At 36.2% G+C, this 14,183-nt stretch overlaps 1 protein-coding gene across 1 annotated transcript in view; it reads right to left on the reverse strand.

The window, feature by feature from the left end:
* The window catches only part of NALF1 (NALCN channel auxiliary factor 1), a 483,481-nt gene that overhangs the window by 2,284 nt on the left and 467,014 nt on the right, over window positions 1–14,183 (reverse strand). The window contains exon 2 of the mRNA XM_085318114.1: window positions 9,209–9,380. Within this exon, the coding sequence (XP_085174240.1) occupies window positions 9,209–9,380 (172 nt within the window). The remainder of the gene's footprint in view (window positions 1–9,208; window positions 9,381–14,183) is intronic.

Raw genomic sequence — 14,183 nt, forward strand, 5'->3', positions numbered from 1 at the left:
CCACCCAAAGCAGGTAATTATGCAATCTGTTCTGAGACTGCAGTAGCTCAGACTGTTAGTGATAATTGAAGAGACACAGAAAATGGTTAATGCTTTGATCCTATTGAGGCTTGTTTACTGTTACAACTAYATTTCTGGCCTTTCTGGGTTATAGGATAACCCAGATTTCCTTTGAAATCAAAGTCTATATATAAAAGTTAGCAATCAAAAGGTATTTAAATTGTTCACATGCACTTAGTGAATTATGAATAAATTCAGTGCAACTCCATACTCAAAGCTGCCTTGAGCTTGCTCCTTTCTGTAAAATTAAATTTCCTCAGTACTTCAATTCAGCAATTGAAGTTAGTCTCTGAATTTTCAGTTACTTATTTAATAATTAATTAACTACAGAAGCTCTCTTTATATGACACTTGCACAACATTTAGTAATTCAGTGATAACTTTTGCATTGGAATAATAAAACTTCATTATTGTATTTCACCACCATACTTTTTTGTAGACTTAACTGTCATTTTGGCCTCCTTGAGCTAATCAGTTAGCCTATTATGTCGAAGGTTTACAAATGTATGACTTTATCAGAGGCCCTGGAAAGCTGGATACATTAGTCTTGGAATATGGAGGCGAAAAAAAAAATTCTTCTATTCAAACTTTTTATACTTGCACAGAGTTGGGGGCAAGGAATAGAAAGGATACCTTTATTCAGCCAACCACCAATACTCACCATTTCTCCTTTTGTCCTTACAGTTCAGCTTGCAAACATGATTTCTCCGTACTGTTTGGATGTTTGATAATTATATTTCTGAGACTGACTACTGTTCCTGACTGAAATTCTACTTTGCTTTTCACATATTTTACCTAAAATTCTCACTGCATCAGCTCTGGATACCCATTCTCCAATTTTTCCTAACCCTCTCTTGTATTTTACCAGACAGGATTTTAATCTGTATCAATAATCTTGGATCTTGAGCTTAATCAAGGATCTAGAATTTGCAAAGATTAATTGCAATATGAAACCGCTCAGCAGGCAAATATGCCCTGACTTATGAAGGTCACGTAAAAGTAATCTCTTTACTGTAACCAGATACCTTTTCCACATGCATATGGTATTTTGATCAGCAGCGCAGCAGCCGTATCTATAGGGAGTGTGTGTTGCTACTGCTGATAAAAGAATTAAGACTACTCATTTGACTGAGATTATGTTAATGGAGACATGACTGCAGATAAATTCCATGTATCTTACTCAGCTGAATCATACTGAAAGGAAAAAGTATGACAGCATGAGCATCAGGTTTGGGGGAAAAGCAACAAACCACAAATTTATTCTTATAAAGGAAAAAAAATTGTAAAAGGTGTCATGCAGGGTCTGCTGACCAGCTAGATCACTAGCTAACTCAGACAGTGCTGTGRTTTATGTCTGCATTTCTTTTGCATAGACATTAGCATGCAAAAGATGTTGCATTTGTAGGTCTCACCCCAGTRCAGTCAGGACGTTAATCATGCATATAGCTGGATCTGTCAGTTAATCTGGGTTTGACCACTTGGCTKCTTTGGTACAGAAGGAACTATACCATGGAGTCATAGTAATCTGCATCTTCCTTTCACCATCAAAGGAAAMTGGTCTGTTTGATATACTGGTGCAATTTAAGTGATAAATATTTTGGAAAGCCAAAACAATAAAAAGGATTTCTGTTCTGGGATTTTTTTCCCCCTCCTTTTCTTTCTGTATAACTCTAAAGTCCTTTTTACATAGTTTTCTGATTTATTTTGAGACATATACCAAGCYTCTTGCTTGATGAAAAGGACATGAAGAGGAAGACGAATCCAGGTAAGTGGATTCTTCTTTTAGCGCACTAGAAGTTTGGGGTGCTCCATTTTGTTATGAAGCATAAAGTAAATTATGCCTGCCAGGAATGATCCATCCAGAAGTGACATCATTGTATTACAGAATGCCAACATACTATATGACATTTCTCTTTCTGAGGAATTATTTCTGAGAGTTCAATATTAGCATTTTCTAACTACAGAAGGCAAGGAAACACATCATATGTTACATGACTAGATTTCATTGCTTGCTTAAATCTGATGATTTGGAAGCCAGCTCTCTTTGATCTTATCCAGATGGTCCTCTCAATTTCTAAACTGCTGTGTCYGTGACACATTATGATGCTTCAGGTTAGACAATTATTTTATATTCTTCATATTATAAAAAAGTAATGAAATGAAACATAGAGGAAGGCTTAAAGATAAACAAGTTATCCTTTAGTCAAACAGATTATTCTTAAACTCRTGAAGAATACTGTTTAGCTTTTTTAAAAAGTTGATTTGAATTTCAGACTCTATTCTTATAATAAGCTTGTTGAAGGAGATTTGGGCAGTTGTGTTTTAATTTTGYTTTATCACTATATGTTGGAGACTATTTCAGGCAGCTGCCTCTGGAGTATTTTCTTGTGTGTATAYGTAAACATTTAAGAAAAAAAATACTGTGTTTCTTCATCATATCTACACTGTTTTCCTAAAATATGTACAGGATTAGTGTCTCTCTGCTTGTGTAAATCAGTGTTCTCCCTGTAAAACCAGCTAAGCTGCTGCAAGACAGAAAAATAAGTAGTTGAAGAGGAATGTCCTCTCACAGTTAAACAACGGGGGTTTTTTTTAGCTCAATGTTATGTTGAGATACAGGAGAAGGGTCAGGCAGTTTGCTTCTAGCAGGCATTTGGCTTTTTGSACCTCTGGCTTTTGATTCTCTGGCTGTTGATGAAAGCACATGATAGGAAAGGAAAAAGTCATAGGCACTGGGTTGCCTTAGAAAGTTCAGGGACATCAATAGGTTAATTACCTCAGTTATTTTTAATGAAGAATAATGGGTTTGCAGCTAATAGAGCAATTATGCCATGGGGCTTCCTTAAGGGAAAGCCCCAATATTCAAGTTTCTAGATGAAGGCTGGATTAAAAAAAATGAGTTATTTAGTTKCCAGATTCTACTATAAAGCCATGTCAAATTTTCCTTGTAAGCAGATCCATCGCTAGTAACGATTTAAATTATGCTTGTCAAACATAAATGGGATTTGTCCTGCTGTCTGTGTTAGCTTAATGCTCTGATATTTTAGGACCTACTAAGAGGTGTAGGCAGGAGGCAAATGACACATCATTATGAGTTATTTTTAGAGTAAGAATTTGTATCAGGCATATATATTTTTTGGAGTGTGAAAAGAACAATAGAAAGCAGATTGAATTCAGAAATTATCTCTTCTTGAACTGTACTGCAAAGAAAGGATAGGTGGTGAGGTAAGCCATATATCACAATTTCTTAAAGAAATTGTTTTTCAGATTTTGTTGAAATTAGGAAGGCTCWTTTGGAGCAAACATTTCATAGCTAAACACAGCTCTGGTAAACATAGCTCTGGTAAAACACAGATACATATCCTCCCCTTGAGATGTAGCTGCAATTTAACGAATTCTTCACAACATCTTTGCTGAACTTTGTTAGTCAGCTAACCCCTTCTACAGATTGGTGAGAATTAGATCTGTGTAATAATTCTCACTACATTCATAGAAATATCACTGTATCGTATCAAACACCACTGTCAGTTTTATCTGTGATGAATACTATTCGTCACAGTGAAAGGGAGGAGTTTCTGAAGAACTGCTACTTTGCACAGATCGATTAAACATATGTTATTTATATTTGAAAAAAAAAGATAGATAGGAGAGTATTCACACTATGCCTTCCAAGCAATTGAGAACATATGAAGTTAAGAGCCTAAATTAGTATGTAGCCAATGGAAAGATCTGAGTGATTCAAAGCACCTGAATTATCWGTTTTCCCATCTTCTCTCTTCCCTTATTTTCCTCTTCCAATTTAAACATTACTCTCAGCACAGGAAAGAAGACAGAGAAATATGATTCTCCTCTTGGTGGCAGCAGTCCTATTCTGATGATATTGGTCCAAGGAAATTCTTGAGGGTACCATGCTAGTGTTAGACAACACTAACGTAACACATCACTTCTGTACTGCTATTCACCATATTCCCCTCTTGTCCTTGACAAATGAACTCAAATGCTCAATTAAATTCCCTAAAATCTATTCTAGGGGTAGAGAGTGCGAGGACATGGTTGGGATTTGCTGCCTGATATTTGCTGATGACCCCTGTATACCACAAAGCATAAAGAGGCCAAAAATCTTGTTCAAGGCAAACAAAGCCTTTAGCAATRCAGATAGCTCTAATTTTGAACTCTAACATGGTCCAGACTTGGCATGTGGATAGCAATTTTGAGACTGTTCTCCAGCAATCGGGATTGACTGTGTCTTTGTTAACAAGTTGTTTTGTGTAAGCGCAGAAAAAATATGTAGAACAAAGCAGTTGGAACTAATGCATTTTTAGAGGCTTTACTTCGGTCTCTCTGATCTGATCCTATGGACCAAATGTTCATTAGTGGTTGGAGTGTGCTAGATGTAGACTTGCAGCACATCTTCCAGTTTATTTTTATCCAGAGGGTTTAGTTTCATCCAGAAGTCTTACACCCCCCRAGACCACTCCTGAGTGCAAACCAAACAGCAGGGAGTACGAACAGGAGATTTACTTCAAAAGTGCATTTGTGACCTGAGCTAGAATGCTAATGTAGACACAGCTGTTGTGTCRGTGGCCATGGCACATCCCAGCTACTCAAGGAAGAGCCAAGTACATGGGGGAGAAGTGATCGCTTCTCCTCTCTCACTGGTCTTCTCTGTTGCTCATGGGACGGGGACTGAGCCTTCATGTTTTCTGAGCTGAGCAAACTGCAGGCCTGGGAGGATGATTTTGGCTGTGATGGAAGCATTTGCGGTCTCTGCATTCTCTCTCTGTCTCTGTTGGGAGATAGCAGCAAGCCAGACAGAAGCAGATCATGGGCTGGACCAGTCTACGGAYGAGCTGCTGGACCACATTTCAGTGAAAGACATGGGAAAAGCAAGAACTGTGAGGTATTAGTAGTCTCAGAACTCTGTGCATAGGCAGCCATCCATTTTTCATTTTTCTTTTCACACTCCAGGAGCATGTGTGAAAGAATTCTTTCACATATACCATTCACATTGGGGGGGGAGGGGGAAAGGGAATAAGAAGATGACTAATCTATGAAAGAAGACAGTCCCACTGGTATTCATACTGTTTTCATAGAAGTCAAATACTTTTCCCGGAACTTTGCATGGGACACACTTGTTGCAATCTGGTATGTGTGTATGTGCATGTATACCTAAATAGTATTATTATCCCTAAATAAAGCTTTGTATTTTGAACAGGCAATTCTAGATATACAARCTGCATAAAGAAATGTTAGATAGAACTACTATAATTTTTTATCAAATGGGTATAAACTCCGAAGGTCTAAATTGATAGCAAACATTCAATTTTAATGAACATGAAAAACASAGTGTTCCAGAACAGTGCCTGATGGAAAAACCCAGACACTTCTTTCTTTCTATTTCCTAGAAGAAGAAGAAGAAAAAAAAAACAAACAACTTTTCTTTCTAGCTAACTGCAAGTTCTCCATAAGCAGAACCATGCTGTGATTCTGATTGTTTTGATTAATGACCCAGGTGCTTTCTTTTGCACCACAATTTTCCCAATTCTCACATGCATTTCTTTGAAAGATAAGTTCCAGTGATACAGAACTAGCATCCATTCCCACTGTTCCCACTAAGTGCTTTCACTGGAGCTATGCAAGTAAGATTTTCTCAGACTGGAGTACTTCTTATCCATTATACCAATCCTATGGGAGTTCAAAAGTCATTATTAATTCATATTATAAACTACAACCTTCATGTTTCTTAAAATCCTGCTGGATTTGATTTAATGATGCCAAAGGACCAGAAAAGAACAAGTATACCCCTGCCACATGCGTTTCTTAGCAGCAATTGTGTCTGCAACCTGTCACCTGTAGTAAGTCTCCATATAACTATATTTCCTTTTCTGAAGCATTTTAAAATACATCCAATTAGGATTTCTAAGATCACAATGATTTTAAAGTTACTTGTGGAGGAAAAATGGGCAGTTTTATACTCTTTTCTTATTTCATGGACTCTCCAAGGAGGCATAAAACTACTGTTATTATTCCTTTTTAAAGTCTCCAGCACTTTTTTTACTGCCTCCATCCTCCAGAAAATCCTGCCCTAAAGGAAAAAAAATGTGGATTCTCTGTCATAGTTTCCTACTGTTTTTAAGCTGGTTTGATATTTATYCATTTCACAGTGAGATAAATAATATTTTCAAAGGAAAGTGACCCAGCTTATTATCGTCAATGCTGATTTGTCCCTATGTTTCCACTAGGTGTCTCTGCCCTGCTACYACAAATCAGTCTGCGGCTATAAAGGGAAGGTAAAAATTTGATATCACAACAGCAACCTAACCTCTTATCTAGCTGCAATTGGAAAACAGCGTGTAACGTTTATATTTACATCCTGTGCTCTGTGCTGTATTCCACATCAAATAAAAACAGCTATAACCAGTGCACCTTTTTATCTTACTTGYTTTCCACAATGCATTAAAACATTTTATAGGAATCAATCCTCTGTCTTTCCATTAACCTAAATCTCTACTGGACCTTAGAGGAAATAGTCTGTTACCATGGAGAGGAGGAAGAGAAGTCCTCATTATAAAACTGTTGCTTCTAAGATGTTATTGTTTTTTTAAAAAAATCCCCAGATTCCTGAAATTTAACAGAAAGAAATCATCTCATAGGCAGATGTCCTTCCTCTCCAGATAATATTTTATAATTAACAATATCCCTTAGCCAGTCTTTCATTTGTTTTATAGCAGGGAAAAAAAATCTCATTCTAGCACAACCTAACTCAGTTCCTGCTGAATCTCTCCAAAAATGTAARTCAAAATTTTGAAAAAGAACCAGTAGGATTCTGCTCTTTGTGGCATATTATCACAATCAGGAAGAAAAGAGATGGTCAGGCCTGATTTAAATGAATGAGAATTTGTGGCAAAATACAGTTCATAAATAATCCTCRAATGCAAAATTTACTTATCTCCGGTAGCGGAGCTCAAGAGCCAGCTTGACTTTAGTCAAATAAGGACACCAGACAACCAGTTATAACATCTAAATCCCAAACAGAAATACCTTCAACCCAACTCTCTGTTTTGCTAATAAACTTCATACAACTCAGTAACAGCAGGATAAACAACGAGAAATTACCAAAACAGATCTACTGGTCAGGTATTCACAGAAGTACAGCTGGACAAAAGATCCCTCAAGATATAAGACACTTGCTTTCAGGAATTTTCTGCAAAAGAAATTCAGCTGAACTGTCAGGTCACAAGCTATGCTGAGTTAGAGAATTTCCAGATTGTTAGTGTTAAGCACACTTGAGTTTGCATAAAAAAATTCTGGTTTCATTAAGCTGCAGAAAAGTTTAAATCTTTAGTCACACAGAAAGCATTAGTTTAAATTCTCAGTGTTCTGTGGCAAGAATTGTTTTTACACTAYGTTACTGATTTAAAAAGGTGGTGGCTAGGCGTCTGTACCCTGGCAAAAGTTTGAACTGTAACCTCATAACTCCTCAGCATTTTTGCTTGCATACTACWGCCTGGCATCAATATTCTGCTTCCTATGTTTCTGTGGGTACGTGCTCCGTCCCCCTGATGCTGAGGTGCCTGACACAASAAAAATCAAGGAACCATGGGTTAGTGTGCTGCTGAGTCTAAGTTTCAGATTGCCCTATTTTTAAATGCCTGCAATAAGAGCTTAGTGACTAAAGTCAGCTACAGCCAAAAATGTGTAGACAATATAGTTAGCAGGGTCTAGAGAGCCAGTTAGCTAACAGATGTAGTTGTCCACCTAAGATGAATTAAAAAGCTCTCAGGTCTGCTAGCTGTTTATACCATGTCCTCATTGACTGTAGTAGGAGCTTGGTCATAGAGTTCGTACGTAGACACTTGCATTACTATCTTCAGTAAAGTGAATTTAATCCTTCCCTAAATCTCCTTTTTATCTTTAACTTGGAGATATTGACTGTCAAGAATCTCTGAATCTTTGAAAAGTCAATTTTTTAGGTTTTAAGAATGAATCTGGACTTGGAGATGAGCTAGAAGATGGAATGAGGAAATGTGTAAGTATTTCTTAAGAGATATTCTAAAATAATTACTAATATGTTTCTGTTTATTGGCTTTTTATTCTTTGACCTTGTATGCATGTGCAAGTGTGCACACACATATGCATAGAAGCACCCACACACACAAACACATACACACAYACACACACACACACACACAAACACACCCTTTTATATGTATAAATGTATATTAAGTAAAAATGCCCTCTATCTCTTACTTCAGCTTGTCCTACCTTAAACTAGAAAATAATCCTCATTTGTTTATTCTATATTCATATTGGAAGGGAATTAATATCTATGAAATGCATTGAAGACAAGTGCTGAGCACTATTACTCTATTGATGACTATTGAATCAGAATTCAGCTTACATTTCATTATGCTATCCTTTGCATATGGATAGATATTGCTGGATTTTGTGCAGTAGACTGAATCAAGATTGAAGTGGGACAAGAGTAAACATCTTGCTATCCGAAACCCACCAAAATCCAAACACAGRGTGGAAGGTGAAGTGATTTACCACAGTGACTATGCCTACCTGGTAAGGAATACTCCTGACATTTTATTGTTTACTCTATTTTTAACTAGCTGACACCGAACAACTCATTTAGTGTCAAGCTCTTTCCTGTGCAGCCCTGATTTAAGGTGGATGATGCCTAATTTTAGATATTCAGACCAGGCTGTCAAATGATCCAAGTGCTGAAATCTCTTTTGATTGGTTTAATGGGAATAAAGTGCCTAAATATCTTTGAGAYTGTGGGATGGTATTATAGGCACCAAGATCCTACAAATGACTTTGATGTAAGCTAAAGTTTTGTGTGAATGAATATTCAGTCAGTGCTGAGCACATAGAAGTGCGAGGTACCTGAGACCTCTCTGTCTGAGTCAGAAAAAAATTTATTTTAGTAATTTTGTTTTGCAAAGTTAATGACTATGGAAAGCTGTAGCGAAAATTTGCCTTACTAAATCTGCACTCAAATTCTAGCACCTTTGAGAATCTTTGCCATGAGAAAAGCTTTCTGGATCTTGTAGTTAAAGCTACCAGAGGAAACATTATCCACATTCTCCTCCACATTTAAACTTACGACAGTAAGTAAGATGAGCTTTTCTGTACTATACCTGTACAGATGAAACTTGATAGTCCTCCATAGATGACATCATCGTTGTCAGGTAAAATAAAGGGACACCTTGTCTGAACCTCCAAACAGTATTGCTTGCAAGGAATTCTGTTGCTGCAGTGAAACTGTGTGACTTCAAAATACTGGGAACAGAGCCAGGCTTTGTAGACAGTCTGGAAAAAGAGAAGAATTGGAAGAATAGGTGGATGACAATAGCACTGTCATTATTAGAAGTACATATTGTACAGAATATTTACATTAATATTACTTCTGAAATTAAGCTCTGGGAAACTGAGTAAAACAAATTCGTAAGTTTAGCTACTCTCTCACTTAAAAAAGGAAAGCTTCAGCCAAGCTATTTAAAATTATTGCCATTTAAAAGCAACAGTCAATCAGGGCTAAGCTAATGCTAATGTTTTACCTTTGTTTATAGATAAGTACCTGTCTCAGCTGAACCTTTTCTTTACACACACACACGCACGCATGCATGCACRCAYGCACGCATGCATACACCACACCTTTCTAGCACTGTACCTTCATAAATAAACTATGGTCCTAACTCTGTTTGAAACTATTTTGGGGRGAAAAATAGGAATATGAATGCAAAAAAGAATTTCAAATTGAATTTAGGCCTGCTTTGTTCTTTCTATCATGTAAAGCTAAACCTTTGGGTCATGATAGATGACACTACTCTTCAAATAAAGCTCTTTCCAGTCCACAGCGTTCAAATACCCATTAGGGTGCGTGAACACCAACAGCTGCAGACTAGGGGATAAATCTACAGCACTGAGGGACCACATTTACRTTTAAGGGCAAAACGGAAGTGTTAAAGTTGTCATCTGACACTTTGTAGCTATAGCAGCAAAAGCTGTGATTATTACCATCATCATCATCATCACTGTCATTTAAACAGAGAACAAAATAAATACATTGCCTTCAATTTCTTTAACCACTTCTCTTTCGAGCATAAGGGTTAAACTGAGTCTTTGAAACACAGAAGTGCTTCACGTGTGTGATCATATAAAAGTAGATTGGACACCAGGCAACCAAAGTGATGATATGCCTGTTTGACTAAGTTCAAGARCAACTTGTTTGTTTCCCATTTTTATTTTCCACTTATCTATTTTGAAGTACATTATTTACTGGCTAGATTGTTGCTATCTGGGTTGTTATATAATGAGAATTTCCCTTCTGCATTCATTCAGAAATATAAGAAAAGCTTAGTAACTTCATTTCTTTTATCAAGAGCTGAAAAGCAGTATAGTTAGCTGATTATTTTCCTTCTTTCTCTACCTGTTTTTAATAAAGAACAATTTTTAGCACTGAAAGTTCAAAAMCTGATATCTGAAAAGAGTAATTTAGTGATGGATTTGGTACAATTTCATCACATTCCATTTTATCAGTTGCATTCTTTTTTTAGTGTTAGTAGAAGTTGTGTAATTAATTCTAGTTTAGTACTTCTAGAATCACAAAACTTTTACTTTAGCTTGTTTGAAGTGGCAGCAGGTATGGGTGATGTTGCTAGGTGATAAAGTGAACCCATTATCACTAATCTGTGGTTTATGATTACCTCTTTATAGTAGCTTTTACCTATTGCACTCTGTAGAACAAGAACGTTTTCATTACAAATTCAATTTTGATTACTTACATGGGGGTCTTATCTGCAATAAATGATTAATGAGACAGAAGTTTAGGTGGTGTGTGTACTTTTTGTTCTTAAACTACATCTAAGCAGCAATTGGTTTTCCTAGTGWTGACTGCTTACCCCACCGTACTTTAATGGTTCTGTTCCTCTATTGACATTTGCAACAACGAAAGAAAAGTAAAGTAATTGTTTTTTTTCCATTTTTAATTAGTCAGTGAGCATAATCTACTGGTTAGAGATAGGAACTCTGGCTCTAATACCAGATAAATCTTCACAAATGTTTCATTTTGATCTCTAACACTCTATACACATTTAAAATGGACACACATTTATTCTTTATAAAATAGAATTGATCTAAGAGTAATAGACAGCTTATGAATCATATTTAAAAATTTACATCAACTTGTATGTGTATTGAACAGCACCTAATACTAGGCAACAAGATAACAGATAAACTTGTGTGTCTATGTAAGCAGGAAATTAATGTTTATTCAAGAACAGAAGTAAATAGCCTGATCATGGGCTTCCATGCACACTTTTATGTATCCATTACCAGTTCATACACATCACCTTCCTGCTCTGATCTTTCCACAAGCTCTTAGGCTTTGACTGAAAATTACGTTTGAACTACTGTCCCTATGTTTTAAGATTGCATGATTATACCTCTTTCTGAGATCTGTTTCTCAGATAAGGACCTCCTACTCTGTATCCTTTTTATTGTAACTTCTCTCTTTCTGTCTTGCAATTTCTGTTAAGATTTTTTAATATACTGGCCCCATTTTGGGAAACTATACTCTTTTTTGCTGTCAGACTTCAGAAAAACTGAGATTTTCAATGTTCTGTCTTGATATGCAGTTATGTCGTGACACATTCTGGGGTAAGATACTGATATTTATTAGCATTTCTATACCCATGCTCTGGCTTCTTCAAAATTAAACCTTAGGTTTGTAGGCCAGTTTACATCTATAGAATGCTCTAACAACTTCAAGAAGCAGYGCGTGAGACCCTAGGGATGTGCACCTGAATAAGGAAGAAAAAYAGGGTTAGAGCAAGATTTGAGCACTGGCTCACCTACGCCTTGTGTTAGCTCACTGCCTCCACGGTTTTGGCCTATGCTAACTAGCACAGTTCCGAGGAGTGCTCAACCATGTTTTAGGAAAAGTCATGTTCCAGGGACTGCTCCCAGTAAGTGTACATTCTTGTTTACTAGTAGAGACATGATCTAACTGCCTGCTTTCACAGCAAAGAACCAGTGTAATCTCATCCACCTTGCTCAGGCTTCTTAGATGTTCTAGGTACCAAAGGGTTTACACAAATCAAGATTTTACATACCTAAAGATATATACCCAACAGAAAGTACTTGAACTGATTTCCTGTTCCTGTATACCACTCACTACACAATATTCTTTGCCTAAGTCCCATGATTGACCTGATTAAGCAGATCCAGAGCTCCAAAGTCTCTTTCGGGGACCTTTGAATTGATGGTAGTGGAAGGAGACTTCTTTAGCTTAAATATCAGAAGTCTGTGATTTGGAACTGTAATTTACTGAAATTTTCCTAATTTTCCTAATAACGAAGCAGATATTTCGTGTCTTTGATCAGCAAGTATTCCTTCTTATRCACTGGATGGTATAATTTTTGATTGGTTCTACCCTATCTACCAGCAAATCTCAAATGTTGATCTTTAGACTCTTAAAGCACATCTTAACRAAGGATGAAACCATCAATGACAGTGTACGTTGACTTCCATGTTGCGTATAATATGCATTCTGCAACTAAGCTTTAATAAAAACAAAAAGTTTCATATTTTAAARAATGTTAATGGTTAAATGCAAAGATTTATAGTCATAGTAAATGTTCCTGTTAATATTTATTATATATATAATAGTTTAAAGTTTTAGTTGTTTTTTGTTAATAATACTTTCCATATMATTTTCAGTGTGTGAGCTGAAATTGTCAGATGAATATTGCTCATCTGAATGGGGAAAATATTACATACAYTAAATTGTTCAGGTCTAGTAAATGCTGCAATGTTCCCATCTTATTGAAATAGAAAATATATTGTACATGATCATTGTGARGGTAGTTTTTCATGCTCTTTCTATTTCTGTAATTAAAATTGCTTTTTATTTAACACAGCTCTTATATAACATCTGTTCTGAATTGCACAGTATCAATTACTGTGTTGACTTGATCCCTAGAAATCTGTGAAAAATAAGAGGGAGACTCCTACATTTTCCTTATTAAAACTGYTTTTTTTTTTAATAAAATACTCCTGTCCCTTTTCTTGCATGCYAATACTTCTTATTTGCAACCTAGCAACCTAGAAAACAATACATCCTAGATTCAAGCATCAACAGAATATTCTTATTCTTTCTTACATAGTTTTATGGCATGTTGAGACAGATGAGTAACTCTAATTTCTGGAATAATAAAGAAACTCTTTCTCACTGCAGCAATGGAGCTTAACATTTATGGGAAGTCTTTACGGTGGCTTCAGCAAATTATGGGTCACTGATAAAAGATGTAGAAGACCTTGTTTGATGACATTGGTTAAGACAACAAAATRTTTGTCTTCCTCTGTTAGCACAATCTTTATCAAAAGACAGCCTTTGTTCTTAAGCAGGTGATGTTGTTCCAAAACAAAACAAAAAAGTTAAAAAAACCCTCCCCAAATCCTAGAATGACATCATCTCCTGAAACCTTTCAGATGCCTATCATGCAACAATGGTCACACTTAGGCATCAACAGATTGTGTTTGTGCCTGTACGTTCACTTGGATAAAGGCCATTCTGCCTTATGTAATGAAGTCCAGGAAAATGTTCAAAACTGAGTAAAGTGACTCACTACTAAACTCCTAAGTCCCATCCCTCTTCTCTAAAGGGAAGTGTAGCTCAAAAGATAGTATTACAACATATAGTTGATACATGTTACTTTGACCAGTAAAATTCATAAAACATAGAAGCCAATGAAAAATTCATAAAGGCACATTTTTAAGTAATATTTTCTGGTATCCCTCATATRTTTTCTGTTTTGTATTTTAAGATGCTATACATTCAGTCAGATTATAAGTGAAATTCTGATACTGTTTTCCGGCTGCTTCTTTAATTCTGATCTTTGCTCTTGTATTGGACTTTTTCTAACATTRTTTAGACAAAAGACAAGGGGTAACAGGGTAGGAATATCAAGTGTCAGACAGCCAGAGGCAGAGAAAATTCTCCAGATTTCACATTAAGTAATGGTTTCTAACACCAAATTCATACTCCTTCAAAATATGCATGGTCTCAGGATTCAAGTCAATATGTTTTGGATTACATTCCATGGAAAGCAA

The sequence above is a fragment of the Rhea americana genome, unplaced genomic scaffold (genome assembly GCF_003343005.1).
Source record: "Rhea americana isolate MKP2758 unplaced genomic scaffold, rheAme1 scaffold_52, whole genome shotgun sequence".
Classification (NCBI taxonomy): Eukaryota; Metazoa; Chordata; class Aves; order Rheiformes; family Rheidae; genus Rhea; species Rhea americana.